The sequence below is a fragment of the Aythya marila genome, assembly GCF_965140915.1.
Source record: "Aythya marila genome assembly, chromosome: 17".
In the NCBI taxonomy this organism is placed as follows: Eukaryota; Metazoa; Chordata; class Aves; order Anseriformes; family Anatidae; genus Aythya; species Aythya marila.
This window is the reverse complement of record NC_139058.1, coordinates 7,077,780-7,100,067: the sequence shown is the minus strand read 5'-3', so window position 1 is coordinate 7,100,067 and position 22,288 is coordinate 7,077,780. Positions and strand designations below refer to the sequence as shown.

The 22,288-nt window shown below is 52.9% G+C and overlaps 1 protein-coding gene across 2 annotated transcripts in view; it reads right to left on the bottom strand.

The window, feature by feature from the left end:
* Positions 1 to 22,288, bottom strand: part of RBM19 (RNA binding motif protein 19) — an 84,755-nt gene that overhangs the window by 50,946 nt on the left and 11,521 nt on the right. For both annotated transcript variants that reach the window (XM_082774072.1, XM_082774071.1), the window contains exons 17-21: positions 21,235 to 21,395; positions 19,919 to 19,979; positions 19,035 to 19,114; positions 17,893 to 17,948; positions 16,542 to 16,658 (exon numbers count right to left, since the gene is read on the bottom strand). In XM_082774072.1, coding sequence (XP_082630198.1) covers positions 16,542 to 16,658; positions 17,893 to 17,948; positions 19,035 to 19,114; positions 19,919 to 19,979; positions 21,235 to 21,395 — 475 coding nt within the window. The remainder of the gene's footprint in view (positions 1 to 16,541; positions 16,659 to 17,892; positions 17,949 to 19,034; positions 19,115 to 19,918; positions 19,980 to 21,234; positions 21,396 to 22,288) is intronic.

Here is a 22,288-nt window from a genome sequence, read left to right as displayed (position 1 = left end):
GCCGCGGCCAGTTCCACCCCCTGCAGGAGGGAGTTAATGAAATACGCAGCGGAAGGGCCCTCCCGCCTCCCGCTCCAGGACTTGGGCTGACTCCACTCCAGCTAATCCCATTACAAGAAAATAACGTGGATAATTCAAGCTAATGAAATCGTTACAAGAATGTGGACAGCCAGGGGTGGACATTCAGAGCCAATTTAACACTCCTCGGTGTTGTTATCCCCGGCACAGGAAATATCTGAAAGGAGGAAGGGAAAGGAGAGAGGGAGAGAAGAAAAAAAAAAAAAAAAAAAGCAGCCCTCCTCTCTTGTTAGCTTAAATCCTGTTAGAGAGTTCAGGAATTAATCTGCCACCTATCTCCCCTGCTCCCATTATCATCATCATCATCAATAATGTCTCCTCGGTAACCCCTGCACGTGAACAGATGAAGGCGCAGGAGGGCGAGGAGGGCGCGGAGCCTCCCGGCACGCTGCAGCGAGCGCGGCACTGCCACTGCCACCACCCCGGGGCAGAAATAGGGACAGAGAGGGGGACACGGGGGTGGCAGGGCTGAAGCCTGGACCTGCACACCCAGCCCTCCTCTCCTGGAGCCTCTGTCCTCAGCCACCTGGTGCAGCTGGAGGTGTGCCGGGTCCCCAAAATGCCTTCCAAACCTCTCTGAAAACCGCGCAGGGCTCAGGAGGAAGACAGCCACGGGTGCTCCTTGTTCCTTCCTGCATGGATCAGCACATTTTTTTATTTTTCACCATCCTCTCCTCGCTGCCCACGAGCATCATCTGTAGTTGGAGGCCTCTTGGTCTGCTGGCTGCAGCAAAACAGGGTTTTGCCTTCCCTAAGTGCTGTTCTTCTCCACTCCTAGGGACAGCCGGACACGAAGCAAAGAGCTCCCCGCCTCCTGTGGGTGCACGCAGCAGGTCCAGGGGCAGAGCTGCTGCTGTGGGTGAATTTTAAGAGAGATCCAAGCTCCCACACACATCCAAACACCTCCTGGTTGCAGCACGACATGGGCACAGCTCATACTTGGCGCAGACCCCGTGAAAGCCAAACCTTTCCCTTCTTCCAGCTCAGCAAAGCCCCGGCTGCTGCTCACCGACCTCGCTCAGACACACATTGCTTCAGTCCCTCCACGGAAACGGAGAGGTTTGGGATTTAAAATAGAGATGGAGCAACACGAAGGCAAGAATTTGGAGTGAGACGAAGCAAAAGCCCCATGGCAGAAGCAGCAGAAGGGCTGGGAGCCCTGCAGAAGGGTGAGCTGCTGGGCACCAGGCCACCGAGAGCGGCGTGCCACCATCCTCCGTGGGTCACAGAGATGGGATATTTGGGGTCCAGCTTGGTGGCTGTCCCCTTCCTATCCCATACAGAGACTCTCTGATGTGCCACAGGGGAATTTTTCACCCTTGTGCCACTCCAACACAAAGAGCAGCTCGTCCTTCCCCTTTTCCTAGGCTTTATTCTCACCAAACTTGCAGGACAATCGGCACCAGCCACATTTCCACCCTGTGCCCCACAAATGAGGCTGGGACCGACTGAGAATTTTGGAAACCAACAATGCCCAGGACAGGGAGGGATGCGGTGGGATGAGCCCCCCAGGATGAGCTGCACCATCCCATTTCTCCGGGTGCTTCCAGCACACCTGCCACAGCAACTGTTCAGCTCGCTGCCTCCAAGAGCATCAAAAGCCCCGCAGCTCCCCAGGGAGCAAGGAGACGCCAAGAAATGTGCCTGAAGAAGAGCCCAAGATCCAACGATTGGGGTGAATTGTTGGGATAGATGCAGTAAAGGCACTTGAAAATTATTTTTAGCTGAATTTTGGGAAGAGGTGGGCACGCAGCCCGCTGGACCTGGCTTCATGGGGCAGAATAAAGTGACGCCGTGCCAACAAGTACTTGAAAAATAAATAAATAAAAAAGTAAAACCTGGTAGATTGCCAGTGGTCAGGGTGTTGCGTTCTGGGAGCAGTGTTCCCATGTCCTCGTTCCCATGCCATGCTCCAAATCCTCCTTTCCAGACACCACGGCAGCCTGGCTCCTCACTCCTCTGCACCCTGTGCCAGGCCATCCTCACCTATTTCCTCTGAGCCGATCTCCTTCATCATCCCCATCGCCCAGCTGGGACAGGGCTCCTCTGAAAGCTTCCCCGGGACTTTGCTCCCCCTTCTTTTTCCACCTGCGAGTCTCCGGCTGGCTGATGGCTCCCTTTTCTGCCTGTCACTTCAAATCCTTTTTCTCCTACTGCTGGTGCCAGCGGGTTGCTGTCCCTCGCCTTCCTCTCCTCTTGCTTGGGACCCGTTTGGGCGTGCTGTCGATGGAGGTTTCGCTGCCGTGCCGTCCCCACGTGCCTTCCCGTGCTCGCTGGGTTGCCAGTAGCCCTCAGCTCCGTGCCACCCTGCTGCCAGCCCCAGGGGAGCCCCTGAGGTCCCCCCAGCCACCCGCTCGTGCCCCTCAGCCTCACCGCTGGGGAACCTGCCCTTGGTGCCGCATGGCCCTCGCTCCTCACCTCTTCAGCGTGGGCAAAACCAAAGCTTAGCTCTTCCCAGATGCATCAAATTTGGGCCCAGAACTTCAAAAAAAACCCACAACTATTCCCAGTGCCAGAGACTAGGAGGACACAGATGCGCTTCTTCCAACGAGCGCTTCCAAGGAGCTGGGGATTTACGCACGAGGCTCCTGCTCAGGTCCTGATTTTCCAGGGAAGCCTCTCCGCCCTCGCAGCCCCCCTCAAAGCCTCTCAAAGGAGGCAGCCTCGGGCCCTTCCCTCTCCCTCCCCGAAGCTGTTTCCCCCTCGCCTAAACTGCTTGCTTCAAACCGGAGCAAAACATTTCACCCCTCCTCGATTTATTTTCCTTAACAGTTGCTTGTGAGGGACCTTATCAAAAGCTTTCTGAAATTCCAAGTAAATTAGTCATTAGGCAGGTTTTCAGAACGGTAATTAGGCCACTCCATGCCCCTGATGTATTATTTACCTGAGAAGATATACATAATTAGGGCTCTTCTTTATAACTGGTATTACACGCGCTAAATTCTACTCCAGTCTATCGTGTAATTACGCAATTAGGCTGCATGCTAAACAGAAAGAAACCAATTCTGAAAACCAAGCAAAAAAAAAAAAAAAGGGGGAAAAAAAAAAGGCCGGTAATTATTATTTTTTAAATCCCCCATCGCCGGCACAGCGGCGGGGTTTAAAATTTTAATATCCCTCCACTTCAGGCGTTTCTGAACAGGTGCTAGGAGCGGGTTTGGTTGCCTCGTTTTGTCCCGTCTAATCCTCGCGTTGCGCCGCAGATTCGCTTCCTTAAAGGGATTTGCTCCAGGGCTGCCGTTCCCAGGGGCTTGCAGCTCCCTTCCCGGGTCGGCGGGGATTTGCTGTGCTCGGGGAAACGGGGTCGCATTGCCTCGCAGCCTCTCCTCGTCCTCCTGAAGATTATTTCCAACAGCTTCCCATCCACAGCCGGCGGACGCAGGCAGGGCCAGTTGCTACGGCAGGGCTGGTGCAGAGATGTAGCCCTGCAGGGCTGGATCCTACAGAGCAATCCAAGCAGGCAACGGGGCCAAAAAAACATCAGGGAGCACCGGGGGCTGTGCAGGAGAAGCCAACACCTCCACAAGGGGCAGGCAGAAAACCAGGGGCCGGGTCCTGGCTCTCCAAAGTCGTGCCCAGCCCTTGTGCACCTTTCAAGAGGAGAATGGGATGTGGCGATCCCAAATTTGTCCCCCTCTTCCTCCTGGCTGTACCTGGAAGTGTGAGCTCTTCTCTTCTGCAGCTCCACGTCCCGCGGCGTGCTGCCCTGCTCCATCTCAGCCCCACAGATGGAGGAGCGCGTGCCACGGGGCGCACCACACACCCGGGGAGTTTTTTTTTTAATCTCCCCATCATTACGCATCTACCTTAGAGTTGGTGAGATCAAAGAAAAAGTGCCCAGGACTTACCGAGCACGCTCACACCTCCCCGGGAAGCCACCTGCGCGTTATCCGCATGCGTTTTCATGCGTTCAAGGCTCCTCTGATTCATTACCTTCGTTTCAGAAGGAAATCTGCTGCTGCTCTATGTCTCAGCACTCAAAATTGCCAAGCCACCGCAGGCACGGGGAAAGGTGCAGGATGGGGAACGCCAGCAGCTTTAGGGAGGCCCACATAAGATCCCACTGTTGGAATCGCACCAAAGTCTGTGAGAGTCGAGGTTTTTGGAAGACTGTCACCCTCACACGCTGTGATTTCATCTCCCTGGGGGCTTTCTGACCCCTGCTGCTGCTTTTTTGTTTGCTGTTGGGGCAAAACGTTCAGTGCAGAGAAGGCTGCGTCTACCAGGACCACTCCAAGAGGACTTCTCTTCAGCCCTGCCAGCCTCCTGTCCCCTCCACCTCCCAGGACAGTGCCAGGACCCCTGGGACACCCCACGGCTCCTGCCACCAGCTCCCACGGTCGCTCCCACCGAGCTGTACAAGCAGTCGTGACCCTTACATCCCAAACCCCAGGAAACCTAAATCCTCCCACCGACTTCAGTGGGAGCCTCGGCGCTCGCAGAGCGTTTTGTCGAGCTCCAGCCCTAAGCCACGCTTCTCCTGCGGGCAGCACCTTGCAGCACCAGGGCTTAGGAGCCCCCACGTCCCCCCCAGTGATCACCAGCAGGTCAGGATTTCAAAGGAACCACCCGCAGCTCGAACAGCGCCGAGATTTGGGGATTTATCTCTCCTGGGCTCCTTTGAAAGCCCCGATCAGAGCACAGCTGCGGTCACAAAGGAGTTACGCTAAAAATAGTGCTCGCAGGAGGGCCCGGCACAAATCTCCTTTCCTCTCGGATTCTCGTGAGTCAGCTCGTTTTGAAGACAGAAGAGGAAATTCAGGCGACTGGCAGAGCAGTAAACAAGGGGAGGGAGACGCAGCCTCGTGGCCCCCAAAGGGCACCCGGCAGAGAAAGCTTTGCTGTAGGAACCCCGGTGAAATGGCTGCACCGACAGCCAAAAAACATCTCATCTCCGACTCCAGAGCCTCCTGCACCGAGCTGAAGGAGAATAAATATAGAAGCAATGAGATATTTATAGGCAGGCAGCTATTTTAACATGGCTCCGCTTTAAAGAGAATCCTTATTTAAGTCCCGGCCCTGCAAAGCTGCAGGATGACTTCGAGAAATCACCAGATTAATTATTTTCACCGGGAGAACCGAGGAACGCGTAGGGAAGATCAAATGCATGCAAATGCATTACAGGACGTGGGAGCTCGAGCGGAGCGCTCCTGTTCTGGGGAATTGAGTCCACGAGGATCCTGAGATCTCCTGAGCACGGGATGGTCCTGAAAGCTTTCCCTACCCATGGGCACAGGGCTCAGCAGGGGCACAAGCCCACGCTCCCCCTTAGCCTTGTTTTGGGGATCTCGGACCAGCTTTTTGAGGGCAGAGGCAGGGAAATGCCTCCCCGCACCTTCCTCACCCAGCGTCTCGCCCTGTGGGTGCCCAAACAGCAGCAGAGGTGAACCTGCCTCGGGAATTTCCTAAAGGGAGGTGGAGGATGCTGAGCTCTGGCAGCTGGGCTACACAAAACCTGAAGCCCTCCGAGGGATAGCTTGGTCTCCCCCTTCCCTGGCCATCTATTTGCCCCAGTCTCACAGCAACTGAACGCTGACGGCTTCTTTCTGCTGCCAGGCAGAGGATGCCAACAGCTCGGTCACAGACCTCCCTTCCTCGAGAAGAGAGAAAACCAGTTGAAAAACGTAATCTTAAATGTTTCGCTTAAACAAAATACGCTGCTGGTGTTCCTGATGGCATCCTCTACGCACGCAAGCCGCAAGTGGTAAACATCCCTCCCGTATCCCCCAGAGAAGAAGCAAGGCGCAGCTCTCGCTGCAAATTGCCGGCAGGCAGCGAGATGGAAAGGGGCTGGCATCTTCCAGCCGAGCGCTGGAGAAAGCCATTTCCCTGACAGATGCCTGATGTCTGCGGGAGGACTGAGCACACGGCCCTGCAAACCCCAGGACCTGCGAGGAGGAGCAGGGCAGGAGAGAGAACGGCTCCCACGCAGCCGCATCGAGTGGAAGCTCCCCGATACGGGGAAGAGGAGAAGAGGATGCTGAGAAGCGTCCCCACAACACGTACCATGCATCTGATGACAGCTGGCTGTTGCACACGCTGCTTTAGCCTCGCACACGGGGGTTTGGAGAGCTTTCCTGCGAGTATTTGCTGCTCCTGAGGTGAACGGGAAGGTGAGGAATATGCTGCACCGCTGAGACAGCGCCGGGACCAGCGCAGAAAGAGCCTGTTTTGGTCCAAATGTCAGAAGATGGGACCTCAAAAAGGAATCTGAGCCACTAAAGCACAAGCTGGATGCTCAGTGGTGATTAAAAGAATGAAATTCTTTGGGCTCATCATCTCTGCGATGTTTAATAAATGTTAGAGGGCTCTGATAACGCGTGGCACTGGCACGAGCCGCCTGCAGCCCATCTCCCAGCCAGCTGCTGAGCTTGGTGTTGCTTGGAGGAAGCCAGCAACCCCGAGCCCTCTTCTCAGCTTTCAACCTGGGGGGTTAAAGATTTATGTGGGCAGATGGAGAGCCCTGATTCCTCAGGAAAACTGTTTCCTTAGGAAAACAGCTTGTGAGAGCGGGCTCTGCAGGCTCATGGGATCCTTCCTCCCGCACCCGCAGGTAGCTCCCCTCCCGAGGGAGGCAGAGCCGTTCCCCTCAATGCGTTTCCTTCCCTGCAAACACAGGGAAACCTCAGCTGTGCTGCTCCTCGGATGGGGCTGCATCCCACCAAGCGCTGTAAAAAGCGCAGCCGTAGGAGACACGGTGAGAGAGAAGGGAAGGAGGTGGCCCTTACGGCCTGAACCCTCCAAAAATACAACAAGAGCACAGCTGGCCAAAAGCTGAGACACCTCCTAGGGATGGCACCACCACAAATTGCTGGGGGTGGTGCAGAAATCCTGCAGCTAGAGAGGCTGGCGGGGGGAGAGCTGCCAGCCACGAGGGCCTGGGGAGTGTGGAGCCTGCGAGGGAGCTGTCAGAGCCCCGGCCCTACCTCGTGTGACAGCAAGAAGTCCCCGCAGAGGTGACGGCGCCGGCAGCCGCAGCGAGCAAACAGCCGAACGTGCTGCAGAAAGGGGGGGGGGAACAAGAGAGGAGGCGATGGATGTGGTCCTGGCAGGAGAGTCAGGCTGCATTTGCTTGTGTTAAATTTAAAAAAAAATAGGGAAAAAAAAAGGAGGCAAGTGGTTAAAGAGCAACTTCTCAGCAGCACAACCCTCTGCCCGCAGGTAGGGCAGGGCGGCAGCTCCCTCCCCTCGCTCCCGCGGCCCTCATTTCATGGGGTTTTTGCACAAGCAGCGGGGTGGAAAATGATCCAGCGGCTGGAGAAGCACCCCCAGGGTCCCTGGGTGCACGGCGGGTGGGTGGCCGGAGCCCGGTCCTGCTGGGGTGGCGAGGAGGGAGCCTGGCTGCTGAGCTCCCAAATCGCAGCCGCGCAGCGCGGGGGAGCCGGGCGCTGCCCCCCCGCCGCCCTCCTGGATGCTGACGAGAGAGACAGCGCAGTCCTGCGTGACAGCGTGAAATTAATATGATTTTGGGGGAAGCTGGCAGTGAGTAATGAGCATCTGAAATACCTCGCCTCCACCCCCCCCCTCGCCCCTGAACTCCTTTAACCCTTCAGCCGCTCGCACGGCGCCTGGAGAACGGGCTTGAAGGAGGGGAAGAGGCAGAGCTGGGGTGGAGAGAGGCGAAGAGGGGGGCGAGCAGCCCAGCCAGGTGCTGAATTTATGGGGTAGGTTTTGGCATCAGTGCTGGAGGGGCTGAGGTCAGCGCTCACAGAGGCAGGACCTGAAATGTCGAAGAGCATGGCTCCATGGGAAGGTGTCAAAAAGGGCTGGGGGGCTGGAAGGGATCAGGGCTGTCCTCCAAACCTCCTCCAGCAGGTTCCCAAGAGGCCAGCTGTGAGGGGAACAGTCCAACACGTCCCCACCACCTTCCCTCAGAAGCCAGGAGCTCACCTTCCCCTTCCCAGGGTGCCAACAAAACCTTGGTCTGGCAAAGCGCTCCATGCGGGGGCTCCTCCCGAGCACTCCTGCTGCCTAAAAAAAGGCTCAGTCCCCACTAAGGGTCGGTCCCACAGCACCACATCCCTGCAAAGACAAACCCCAGGAGCTTCCTACGCCTCCCGGTACCGGCTCCTCACATTTAAGCTCTCTCCTCTTCCCTGCCAGATGCCTGGAGTGGTCAGCTGGCTCAGCTGCAGCTGGGGGAGGAGGGAAGAAGACAGATGGTCAGCGTGCTGTGCCTTCGCTTGGCTTCTTTGGGGAAAGCAAGAGGCAGAGAGAAATGCTCTCGGCGCCACGAGCAGCAGAAGCCAAGGCGGTGCAAACGCCAGGGCACGGGAAACCTTTGGGGTCTGCCCAGGCAAGGCAGGAGAGCGATTACAGCCACGTCCCAAAGGCTTAAACCCCGCTGAATTGGAGGAGGTAGAAATGCGGCGGCGGGCTTGACGTTAAAAAAAAAGAAGATAATGCAAATAGAGATGCAAATAAAGGACACGGTGTCACCCTGAGCAGCAAACTGTGATTCATTAGAGGCTCATTCAGGACCTTCGCGGGAAGCCAGGCTGAGAATACCCACACACAGGCACCGGGGAGAGATGGGGAGGTGGGCAGGGCAATGGCAACGCCTGCCTAAGGAACGCGAACGCGGTGGGGAAGGATTTTAAAGACGAAGAAAATCATCAGCTGGAGGGCTCCTTGGGTGAAAAGCTAGGGCACGATTCAGAGTTAGTCCAGCTCATTCCAACAGGGCAGGGCCTGAGAAATCCCAGCCTGACCGGCCACGGGGCAATGCACGAGGAGAACGAGATCAGGCTACAGCCTGAGACAAAAAACCCCAAGACAAAACCCCCACACGTTTTCCCTGCCTTATATATAGACACACACACAGTGTTCAGAGCAATTCAGACAAAAGGAGACTTCCTAGCACTTGTACTACAGCTGCCAGCCTTTCTACAGGATTTGTTGCTCCTTTCCCATCGAGGAGCAAAAGCGCACATGTGTGCCAGCCCCACTCAGCACAGAAAGCTGGCAAAGACCCTGAAGCAGAATCCCAGAGCCACATCGGACTAAGACACCTCAGCAGCTGCCCCTTCCCCACCTCTCCTCACCTCCCCAGGCCCTTCCCCACCGAGGAGCAGTGGAGCCTGTGTGTGAAACTCACTGAGCACCCCTGGGAGGCTCGGTGCCTGGGCGAGAGGCTCCTGTAGAAGGAAGCAGCCTAAAAAGTCCCCTAATTTGTGCTGGATGGGTGGCCTGAGCAAAAGCAGGCAGCTGAGAGCTCCTGGGCAGAGGTTTCAGGTGAGCAAAAAGGAGACCTGTGGGTAGGGGACACGCGGAGTGCAGAAGAGGGGAAAAAAAATCAAATATTGCAATGAATATTCAAGACAGGGAAAGAGATGTACTGAAAAAAAAAATATTCCTTCTGCTCTTGGGAAGATCCACCTTTTAAAGCAGCCCTGTCAAGATAACACAGAGTTAAACATTTCCTTATCTATGTTAAACACCTTTATGATTCAAACTGGAAAACAGCACCGAAAACCCATTTCGCTCTCCCCCCCGCCCCACGGCTCGTTTTGCGGAGCCAAATGAAAGCGGCCAGCTCCACGCCTGGGCTCTGCTCGACATCGCTGCGCTTGGGCTCCCAACGTGTAAGGAAGAGGCTCGAAGGACCCCCATCTTCCCCTAGAAAGTTTAATTTATGCTTTTCAGGATAGGAAGAGAAATAAACCCAAGATATCCCTGCCTGGTGGAGCAAACCACGGGCACTGCGAGCGCGCAGCCAGAGGGGATGAGGGCACCCACACCCCAAACACCCTGGGAGCATGGATTATGTGGGGCAGCACCTATAAGGGCTGGATGCAGACTTTTGGGGCCACCCTTTTTGGAAGAAGAAGAGCCCCAAGGGAAATGCACCCAGCAAAGACATTTTTACCAGTGCCTCCAAAGCACGCTCGCAGACTTCAAGTGGGCGAGTGGGGCCAAGCTGCGACAGGAGCTCTGGGGCTGAAGACATCAATCCCAGAGCAGCTTTTTGCAGCCCGAGATGCTCAGCAGCCCGTTCACAGCCCCCACATCCTAATTCCGGAGCTGATAACCCCACATTAATACAAAGCAGTGCAGCTACCACCAGCAACGCTGCCCAGGAGCCGCCTGCAGCCTCAGATGAGTCAAGAGCTGGAGCAGGAGCTCAGACTTTGCTTAGGGTGCAGGGTGCTGCTGGCTGGGTTTGACCTGATGGCTGCACACACCACGGAGCTCCAGAGCTCTGCTGAGCACAAATATCCTCTGGCACAGCCCTGCCCTGCTGCGGGTACATCCCAGCACTTGTTTTAACGCCTTGCTCCCTCTTAGCGTCCATTTCTCCGAGGCAGCTAAACCCCAATCCACGGAGGTAGGGAAGTGAGGGATCGGGGCTGGCCTGGATAACGAACAAAAAAAAATTGAGCAAGGCTCCTCGCCCACAGGATGAGCCTCTCCTCCCTGCTTTTGTTGACTGCTCCAGCACGGGGGCTTGTTAATCTGCCCGCACCGAGCAACGAGGGATTTGGCTGGCCCATCAGGCTGTGGAGGAGAGCAGGAGGCTCCTCCCTGGGCAGAAGCATCCTCCTGGGGAAAAAGGCTGCATATCCCATGGGGAACATCTCTGGGTTTGCTGATGGGGGAGCAGAAACCTCTGGCTTTACACCAGTAACCACACAGGGGTAGGACAAGAGGCATTTTGCTCATCACCCAACAGCCAGCCCCCTCTCCTCCTCCAAAACACAAGGCCTTCAGCCGGCTCTAGCTGCAGCCTGGCGGTTGGACTGTCATGATGAAGTGATTCAGAAACGCAGCTTCATCTGCTGGTGGATGTAACCCAGAGGAACAGGGCACGAACCCAGCAGTGGCTTCCAGCAGCCCTTCTCAAAGATGATCTGCTCCACGTCCTGCCCCAGCACTGCAGTCTAGCGTGCCCAGCGCCTGCACAGCTAGCCTCCCTCTGCCTTCCTCTGCCCCTCAGGTAACAATCCCATCAACTTATCCACGCTGATTTAATTTTGTTTCAGCCTTAAAGGGCTAAAACCACAATAAACTGGAAGTTTTACAGTCCTGTGCATTGCAGTTTGTGCACGCACCCCCCTTACCTCGGCTCAGGGTGCTGGGGGAGCTTCCAGGTGCGGCACAGCAGAGAGGGACCCACGCTGTGCTTAACCAGCTGTCCCCAGGAGGGTGCAGGACACGCTGGGGACATGTTCTCAGCAGCCAGCAAGGAGCTGAGCAGGCGATTTGGCCTGTCGATGTGGAAGGGTGGCAGAAAGAAGAGGAAAAGTGTTGCACCTGGGGTTCCTGGGCATCGCCGAGCTACCTCCTTCCAGATCAGACCTCCAGCAGGGGCTCTGCAGCTCCTGGGCTTCACCCCACAACCAGCTCTATCCCCCCTGAGCAGCCCCTGCCAGACCCAGAGAGGCTCCTACACCATGATTTGATGCTCAACTGTGCTTTCTGCAGCATCCCCCACGCTCACAGGCTGGCTCACTAGAGTGGGCATAGCCCAGAAAGAAAAATTTAAGCAGCCAAGAGGAAGGAGCAATGGATTTTGAGGTATTTCTAACACACAGCTAGGGTTTTAAAAGCAAAACCATCACTTGGAGAACGATCTGACAGACTGTTCGGCAAATGTTTGCAGCACTGTGCATCCTAGGGTTGTTTGCAGTGCATTTTCTAATTAGAACTGCCCAGCACTTGCTTAACGAACTCACATGTTTATGAAGGCTGTTTCTTTTTTCCACTCTTCTGCCTTTCAGTAGCAAAGATTTCCACAGCTTCAACAAGGCAACGTTAGTCCAGGAAGGAGAAATTGTCTCCAGTCATGTAGACTCCATTACTGGGAGAAAGGTGTGAACAGCAAGCATGTCTGGCAGACGGATTCATTATACCACCGTGTCCTTTATAATGGGAAATGAAAAGCCCATTCTGATAACTACACTTTATTATAATAGGTCAGAAGAAGTGAAAGGCATCATCTTATAAAATTAACTTCATAAAGACTGCCTTTAAAAAAAAATATCTGCCAGTTTATCTGCTGCATCTTTCTTCAGAGATTTTTTTCTTCTTCTAGGGGAGCTGTGACTCCAAAGCCTCGTCCCGCTGCCTGTTCTCACTTTTGCCCTCTATCAGAGGGAATGGAGCAGTTTTCTCCTGATCAGTCCCAGGCACTTGTTTTGCCGGATGCAATAACGCCGTGGCTTTGTCAAGGCAAAGAAAATAGCCAGCAAAGTAGTTAAAACTGAAAGAGACCCCAAAGGTCTTCCAGCTCTTCCTCCTTCTTCACAGGGAAGTCACAATGGGGACAAACATGCCCCACAGCCCCCCCTGTGCTCTGAGATACCTTTCAGTTGCTTCTTTGTGCAACTCAAGTCCACTCTTAACAGCTGGGGATAATTTCTAAGACTTAATAGCTTCTCACAACACATTTGGATTCGTTTCCTACAGGTGAAAGACAAGAGGTGGCCAGGCAGACGATAAAACATCTTCTAGGGGCACTGCTCTGACACCCCATCTCGCTCTGGTGAGGGTGGCTAGGACTAATTGGCAGAGAAGGGCTGGAAGCAAAGGTCCTTGCAATTTTAGGAGAATTTATACCGAAAAAAAACCCGACTACAGACTTTCAAGGTATGTTTTGCAAAGGAGGCAAAAGGAAAACACCATCCTCAACGCACACAACTGGAGATGCAACGCCAACAACTGCTCCTGTGGTGGTACGAGCATCAGGCACCAAACTCTAGACAGGCTCCCTACAGTATTTGTGTCTCACATCGCATGAGATTGGGTGGAAATCTTTAAGATTTCTTCAAAACCTCACCATTTCCCTTTTGGCAAAAATAAAACGTGTCCTTGAAGTGTGACATGAAGTTGCAAACCAGCCTTGTTTGTAATATTCATGAAAGTTGGTGCAGGAAGGAGGATGGAAGAGGATGCCATGAAACAAACGGTTAATTGGGACTTCAAATGAAGGTTGGATCTAATGTGAGAGATTTTAAAGGAGCCTCATTTTCAGAAATTGCCAGAGCTCCAATCTGTGAAAATGTGGCCTTTCACAGATCTCCAATTCAGCTTGCCACATCGAGAGTTCCTTTTGAAAAAAGTCGTGCCATAAAAGCCCCCCAATTTGGTAGCAAAAATTAGCAGCCTTCATGGGATATCAATCCCTTTGTCTCTCCTCCCCTAACCACGGCTCTTTGGAAAGGACGAAGGACCATTTGTCTTTTGTTATTTCTGCAGGTAGTGAAGATAAGAGTAGAATCTAATAGAGAACAAAACTGGCGAAAAAAAAAAAAAAAAAAAAAAAACCACCCACAAAAGCTGAATCTTCACACCTAGCCCAAAAGCTGCCCCTATAATTGAAAAGCATTTCTCCCTCTGAAGAAAATAACACCCATCAGGCCTCAAAAAACCTCTCCCAGCAGCACAGCAGAGGCCAGCACCTCCAGCACGAGGGGACAGAGGGACACCGAGTGCCCCAAAGGCATCGTCTCGGGGTGGGAGGTGGGCACACGTCCACCCTGCAACCCTGACTTTGCAGGGGAAGGACTCCAGCCTCTAGGGCTGCTAACCCGAGTGCTCCTGACTTCAGCTCCTTCCTTCATCCCAAGGATTAGGACTCGACAGCCCCAAACTCCAGAATTAAACTCGTTTTCATCGAGTCTCCTGCATGTCCTCAGCTTGGGGAGGAATCAGGCTGGATTTTGCAGGCGCTCGCAGACCTCTCCGTGCTGCCAGGGACCCACCTTGCCACTCCACTGCCGTCCGAACACGAGCAATGGGGCAGGGCAAGCGTGAGCATCCAAACCATGGATCCATGCACCGAGATATTAAAACGCGTAAAGACACCCAGGGAAGGATTTCCTGAACTGCCAGCGCCGAGCAGTGTGTGCAGGAAGCCCTCCAAAGCTGCTATTCCAAGCACCCAACTCCCGCGTTTCGCTGTTTCACTGTCATTAACACCTACCGCAGCCGGAGTTAAAAACCAAGACAGCTCCTTGACAAAGCTCCAAACACGCAAATATTTGTTTGGGGGTATAAACACATGCACTGCCTCCTGCCAAAGCAGCTGAGAAAAGGAAAAAAAAAAAAAAAAAAAAAAGAGAAAGCAAGTACAGAAGGAAGCAAGCTGAGAGACATCAGCTGCAGAGCTTTTGAGAGCGTGAAACAATAGAGGAGAAGCTCGTCCTGCAAAGCCTCCCACCTCCACGGGCCGGGGGCTGCTGCCTGGCGTGGCGGTGCCCGGCGGGGTCCCTGGCTGTCCCCAGGCTGTCCCCCAGGCTGGCTGTCCCCAGCAGCCTCTCCTGGGCAGGCTAAGAGTGCCCCCTGCAGCCCTGCCGTCCGTGCCGCCTCCGCTGCCAAGCGACCGGTCCCAATTGCAAATGAATAAAGTAAGGAAACACAAACCGGACAGGTTCCTAAATGGAGGGAGAGCTCAAAGCTCCAAGAGCAAAGGCAGCTGGTTTAAGAGCACAGAAAGCAATCTAGGAGGATGAAGTGTTGGGTAGTGCTCTGTCATGCCTGGTTTTAGCCTCTCTGAAGGAAAGGAAGGATGGCAGGGGTGCAGGGAGGATTGTGGGTCCCCCACCCCCCCAAGCTGCTGGCTTTTGTCTTGAGGATAAAAAAAACACATCTCTGAATATCCTAGGTAAATGGAACGGATGTTCACGTGTTGCTCTGAGGATGCTGTCAGCAGCGCCCGGAGCCAGAAGCTGCGTGTTCCTTGCAATATTAATCAGAGCGCTCCGCTGCCCCTCCGCTCCCCAGCACTCAGGTGCCAGGCAAGACAGGAAGAAATAAAAAAATGTACCAAAAACCCCTCATTCTCTGCTGGGCTCATCTATTCTCCTGATATACATAAGCCTCCCAGGTCCTTGAACTCCACCCAGGGCACTAACAGGCACAGATCCCCAGGGTTTTGTTTGCTCTGCTGTTAGGATGGACACGTCCACAACCACGTTGCATTAAGTTTTGGAGCAGCAGAGCCCCGTGTGCCACCAGAACTCAGCACACAAATTTGGAAGTCCAGGGGCTTTTGCCCTGTTTCAAAAAGGCTCTCAGGGAAGTGGGGAAGCAGCAGCACCCAGGCTGCACCAGCAGGAAAACCCTTTGTTCTTCCACTGTGCCTTTCCTCACTGTGTGTCCAACAGCTGAGTCACGGTCTGCAAGCAGTTAGAATCGAGGACCCTGCTCCAAAACGGTGTCTCAACACACGGTTTTCCTCACCACCTCACACCCTTCCTCCGTCCTGCAGCGTTCAGGCTGCCAGCAGCACAGAAAACCTGTCCTTACCTGCGGGTGAGCCAGGAAATCATCACATGCTACCAAAGCAGCCGGAATTCACTGCACGCAGGGAACTGCACTGCTCCCTCTGCTCCAACAACTCCCTGCCCCACAGCTCCTCGCTATGCAGTTCTCAGAGCATGGCCTGAGAGGTTTCAAAGGGTTAAAGTGATTCCTCAGCTCAGTCCCTTTGGAAAGGGACACTGCAGCCCTGCCTTCTGCTTCAACACTCAGCAGGACAGCCTCCTCCTAACCCAGGAGCTCACCATTCCCTGAGGATGGATGGCACCCCTCTTGCTTTTGCTGATGGAAAAGGGGACGGATGGAGCTGGACACAGATTCCCCCAAATTCCTTTGGGAAGAGCAGAGCTGGGACCATGGCCTGGGGCAACCAGCCACAGATTCTCATCCTGGGAGCAGCAAAGACACCGTAAGCTGAACTCTACACGGCTGCACCTCCTTCCTGAGATGTGTTCCACAGCTTAACGAGTGACTGCACAAAAGGCTGAGGGTACAAAGAAACCAGAGATCAGCCAGCGTGCAGAGGAATGCAGGCTGGGATCCTAAAATCCCTCTTTGCTGTTACGGCAGGTCTGTAGGCTGGCAAAGGATTCCTTGCTGGAGAGGCTCCGACAGGCAGCACAGCCTCACGCAGGGATGCACCGCACCAAGCACACCAGGCACGTATCCAGGTACAGAAAGCAAAACACTCGAAGGCAGAGCAAGATTTACGCGCTCCCTGCGTGCTGGGAAGGAGCTACGGCGTTGTGTGTGCAGGGCAGATGGAGGAGGGAGCCAGCCCGAGCTAAAACCTCTCAGAGCAGCTGTCTGCAGCGGCTCGCGGTGCTCCTCCCCAGCCAGGTGTGCCAAGCAGCAGGAAAGCTGCCACACACCGCTCAGACGAGAGGGGAAGAAATCCAAGGCGATGGCATTTGGTCAATGGGGAGTGATGCCCATGCTCCGGGGATGTCTGCAGCACAGCAAAGGGCCACCCAGCTCTGACAGCTCCCAGGGGCTGTAGTCACAACGCTGGCATGTGTCATCTCTGTCCCTCAGACAGAATTTCTGCAGCGATACAACGTGCTAAACCATTTCTACTTCCAGGTTTGCTTAAATCCACAAAAAAAGCTGTAATATTTACACTCCAGCAGCAAGCTCCTGGATTCAGATCCTGCTGGCTCCTACACGGAGCACACCAAACACCCGACAAAGCGTGTTCCTACCTGAAGAGCTCCCTGATTTCCCTGACGGTGGCCTGGAAGGGGATGTTTCGGACTAAGATCTTGGAAGTCTTCTGCTTCTTCACTGTTTGCTTCTTTCGGGAGGATTTCACAGCAGGCCTGTGAAGTCAACAGAAAGGGCAGGTGAGAACGACTGTGCAGCAGCATACGCAGGACATTTTGGCACCTTTAACGTTGGGAGTCTGAAAAAATTAGCCAGCCAGCTCACAGTGGCATCCCCAATGGCATCTTATTGATGACAACAGAAATTTCACAGGATATGCCGTGGAGCAATGAATGCAAGCAATTTAAATCCCATGTCTGAAAATTGGATTCCAGTTTGTTGAGTGCAACCACAACCAAGATCAGGCAGCAGGCCTGGGCTTGAACCTGCCCCTAACTTTTCTTTTGAAACCAAATCTTGTCTATTCAATTATCTGAAGGAAATATTATTTGTACATATGCAAGCAGTTAGTCTAATGTAAGCTAATTTTCATTCTTTTTCTTACTGGCTTAGAAAACAGTAAACAAAACTTTTTAATAGGTTATTAAACTAATTTATTTTGCCCAGGTTGTGTTGCATTTGAACAAGATAGAAATTTACCTAAGACAAAAAAATAGCAGCTTAAAGCAAAACTTTCTACATTAAAATTCATTCAGTGATTATCCAGACTGCAAAATCCAGAATGGATGAGGATGCTTCAATGAAGAGCTGAAGTACAAAGTGCAGCTCCTGAACCGTTGAATTCTGGTCCCTAGGTATCAGATTTTCAAAGGATTTTTGACATTTAAGAGACCTCTTCTGGTAGGGTTTCCAAAGTGCCTAAACAACAGCTTTTGAGTGCTGATTGTCACCTTCAAATACCTGGATTAATTTTCAGCTTCATGGGTATGGATCACCAAAATCCCAGTGGACAGGAGTCACAGACTTCTGCATTAAAGGCATAAATCTCAGCCAGTCACCCTCTTTATTCAACAGCAAGAAACACCTCCATACAAAGGTCTGTCTGTGAGGCACTGTCCCAAAAGCATTTGAGAAGCCTTTTTCTTGAATGTGGAAGTCTCAAGTGCCTGGTTCTTGCTTTGGGGTGACTTTTGGAGCCCTGATACTGCCTGCTGCTTAGGGGTTTTACTTGGAAATATGTCTTTTACTGAGCAAACACCTTCACATCAGCTGATTGTTTTCTTTTCAAATAAGACTAAGGTGACTCCACTTAATCATAACAAGAGCTGATGTGTGACCAGCACTACCGGTCACAACCCTCACAATGCAGAGATGCTAGCTAAGAAATGAAGAACCTACCAAGAACTGCAGCTTAAATATACCCATGCTACAGAGGTAAAACAGCTTTACCTGATAGCTCTCTCCGAGATTTTCACTTCCAGCTTATGGCCATCTACAATGCAGCCCTAAAAGTCAAAAAAAAAAAGTTTAAGTCACAACAGCTTTCATGCTTCCAGGGCAGTGGCACCGCATTTCATGTCTTTGCTCCTTCCCATATATTCCTCCCATTCTCCCCATCAAGGTTTTTCCCTGTTGAACGCTGTTCAAACAAGGCCAGGTTTCTGATATGAGGCTGGAGACAGCCTGACCGACCGAAGCAGCAGCCCGTGTCCCTGATCTCCCTGCCGATCAGCCTCAGCTCTGCCACTAAGCTGGCAGAGGCGAGTCACTTCACTGCCTCCGACTACTGTTTCCTCTCCCTCTAGACTGCAAACTCTTCAAGGCAGGGAGCGTCTTACTGCTTGTTCTGGAATGAGCCAAGGATGACTCATTTGCTGTCAGTAGCCAATACAGCAAAAAAATAGTCTGCAAAATACCCACTTTGCTGCTTTTCCCCTTCCCCCCGGAATTCTGCTTTCAAAACAATGGGGAACACAAATCCAACCCCGAGACTACGTGGGCTGTGGAACGTGAAATCACCACCTGTTGAAGGTGGGACCCACGGACTGCGGTCACGGAGCACGAACAGATTGTACAAACACAGCAATTTCTTCAAACCTATCTAGAAAGGGATCGTTCCAGCTGTCTGGCCCGCTTCGCCCAGGTAATGCAGACCAGAGAGTTGAATGGTGGTGTTCTAGCAGCATGAGGAACAACTTATTCCCTTGGAGAGCAGCCAAGCCCTGTAGCATGTGTCATGGAGAAAGCATAAGGCTAGAAAACCCTGAAGCACTGGCAGATTTACAGAAGATAAAACTTAACTCCACAGCACTAAATACTGAGCAATATTTATTCTCGTTTTGGGAGGGCCTGGGTCTCTGCCACCCCTGCAAAGGAAATCCGGCGGAATAAAAACTCACTAAGTTTGCATCTTTCCACATTTTCTGCCACCTCCCCATTGGATCAATGCTAACAAACTCCCTTCTGAACAAGCTTTTGTCCCTTTTATACCCTGTTCCTCAACTTCATTTAGATTTTGAGCCTCACAGCTCATCCACGCCTTCGCCCATCTCCTCTGGAAATAAACCTGGACAGACGGTGCCTGAGCTTACCTGGAGCTGGCGCAGGGCTTTCTGAGCACTCTCTGGCTTCTTGTACTCCACAAATCCAAAGCCCATGGAAAGCAAAGTGCCTGTTAGGACAGTAAGGGAACTTAAGTTAGCAAGAAACGATGCTATTAAACAGAAGATTTAAAAACAAACCAGAAGAAAGTGCTGTTGCATACTGACTAGACCAGGGGAACTCGCTGCCACAGCATCACATGCACTCACACCATGAATTGTGGTGCCCTGCACTGGCTCTTCAACACAATGCAGGGACAATTTGGAGCACAAGAAGTCTCTGAACTGTTGACTGTCAAAACTGGGGAGACGAAAAGCAATACCCCAGAGAAGGGGCCAGCCTGCCCATGCCCTGAAGTCAAAGGCCATCCAGGCTGTGCTTGCCTTAAGCAAAACCTTTCCTGTGTCCAACCCCGTGGAAAGCAAGCAGGCAATCCAAAGCCCCAAGCACTCGTCCCTGCAGTGTGCTGGGACCGATACAGGCAGGGAGATGGCAAACGAACCACACTCAGCACAGTGCTCAGCCAGGGATCCTCAAAGATCCTGGCTGCTGCTGTAGATAAAGCACGCCCTGAGATGATTCAACTGGTGTGTGATGCTGGCTGCTTTCAACTCGCATCTTGTATGGTCCTGAAGGAGTTGGCTCCTCCACACACACCTCCACAAAGCCCACAATCGAGCCTAACCTTCTAGACTGAACCCCAGCACATTTTTGTTGCTGTTTTCAGCCATTTCAACAGGCGTACTTCTAGAAACGTTAAAGACTTCGCCAGCAAGAACACAAACGCTCATCTGGATGAATGCTAAAGCAACGCCACACCTGAGCCCTCAGCAACCAGCCAAGGGAAGGAATTGAACAGCAACAGCTAGAGTACCTGCTTTGTCTTTCTTCTTGGATATCGTGCAGCTCTTCACAGCTCCCACTTTGGAGAACGTCTGCAAGGAATTCAGACACGTGACTCAGTTCTTTGTCACAGGCTTACAGCTCAGCTTGAGTGACAACGTGGCCCTCTTCCAGAGCCAGGAGCACTCGCTGATGAGCCCACCTCCCCCCGGCACACCTGAGCAGCAGTCAGTGCAGCTGCTTTTTCTATTATAAGATTGCTTCTGTGCAAATACACACACAGATTTAAAAATAATAATAATAAAAAATCAATACAGGTGTTCTTGGAAAAGCTCCACTGCTCCTCAGAACCTGTTGGGATCTGGGGTGGCTCTGGAAGACCACTACAGGTTACAAGATGCCCTCACCCAGGTAGGGACCTTAGGGGTAGACAACTCCAGTGGTGCCCCAAGAGAACAGCTCCTTCCAGAGCCAAGCAGGAGGGGCTGCCCTACAGCAGCACGCTGGCTATTTGATTCTCCTGTAAAACTGTAGCCACAAGGCAGGAAAAAAAAAGGAAAAACTGGCAAGTCCCAGGCCTTCTCTGATATTTATATTTGTTCCCAGAGCCCCCTGGACCAGGTCTATAGCAGTACCACAGTCCCAAGGCAAAGAAGCACAGGTCCAGAACGGACTAACACCCCACCAGTCTTTCTGGGACATGAAATGTGGCATTGCCCATGGCTACAAAAATTAGCAGGGATGGGAACTTCCAGCTGTTTCCCACAGCCTTGCTATTAACATCCCACAGGGCTTCAGAAATGCTACCATCTCTCCCAAGTGCTTTGCTGAGGTAAAGCAGCTCTGTGTTGGTAGAAGGCTGAAGATGAAAAGTGCACCTCGGTGAAATCACCATTTATTTATTTAGCACACAAAGCAGCGTCACAGCTGCTCAAGCTGATCCCAAGGAGAAGCATGGGAAGTGAGGAGTCTTAAAAGACTTCCTACTGCCTCCACCTGTCCCAAGGTGGAATTAAACCTCATCAGAACTGTTTCAGAAACATTTGTCTAATTGATGGCTAAAGCTCTAAGCGGAGGTTTCCAGCCCCAGTACAATCCAGGGCTCCTGATTTCCTTCATTAGGCCGTACTGGCTGCAATTTAACTCCTTTGGACACTTTATCCTTGGCACAACAAGGTGGAAAACAGCTTTCCCCTGGCCCTCTGCAGCCCAGTTCCTTTTAGCCCCTGCAGGCAGTAGGGATTTTACTCCAGCAAGCAGCCCAGTCTGACCTCCAGCCCACTCCCATCCCACCTGAGTGGCCTGTGCTAAGCAAAACCCAGTCCCCACCCTTTTCTTACGGCTTACCTCATTCAGCGTGTCTTCTGTGGTGGCGAAGTTGATGTTTTTGATGAACAAGGTACACCCTGGAATGCTCTCTTCTTCTTCCTCATCCTCCTCTTCATCCTCTTCCTCCCCCTGCGCTGCTGTTTCTGCTGAGCCCTCAACAGCTGTGGCTGTGTCATCACCTGATACAACAAGAACAAACACAACGCTGTGAGATGGAACAAAGCTGAATTTGGGGCGAGCTTGCCCCCTGCCCCAGCTGTGAGTCCAGCAGGAACAGAACAATCCTCTCTTGGCTCTTTGTGGGCGAACAGGGACTGAGGCAAGCTCAGCACACGGTACGTGAACATGTCACTGTGGAAACTGCGATACTGCCTGTCCTTTGAACGCAGAAACTCCACCAACCTGCTTCCCCAGCACTCAAACGCCCTCACATCTACCCTCGCCAGCCACTGCTGAACTAGGCAAGGGGCCTCAGCCTTGCTTGAGCAGGCTTCTGCACTGCTCCACCTCACCTCTTGCTAACACTTACCTGCAGGATGCAAAATCCTGACTTCCCCATCAGCACATGAAGGCACTTATTAAACAACAGAGTATACACATAAGCTGTCATCCATGGGCTCTCCAACTCCTTTTCTTCCTAAAAAACTTGTATTTTCACACTAGCTTCATCCCCTACAGCGTCGCTGATGCTGTGCTCAGGGGGACCAAGCTAAGCACCTCCCTTGGGCATTATCACCACCCCCTCGATGATTTTTCTAGGCTCATTTCTCTCACTTTGCACGAGATAAACCTGTATAGGGTCAGGGGTGCACAGAGACCCCCTGGCTCTATTTCAAGAGCTGCCTTTCCCCACAGGGCTCCATCTGGTTGCCCTCCCTGCCCCGGTGCCACACAGCCCAAGCCTTTTTGGTCGAGTGGCCAAACTCTCCTGCTCCCAGCCAGGGAGGAATTTGCCAACAAGGTATGGAAAAAACTCATCGCCTCTGAAGGCAACTCGTCGGAGGAAGGGGGAGGGAAGAGATTTAGTGAGACGGGGTGGGATGAAAAGGTGCCTCCATCTGTGGCTGGCACA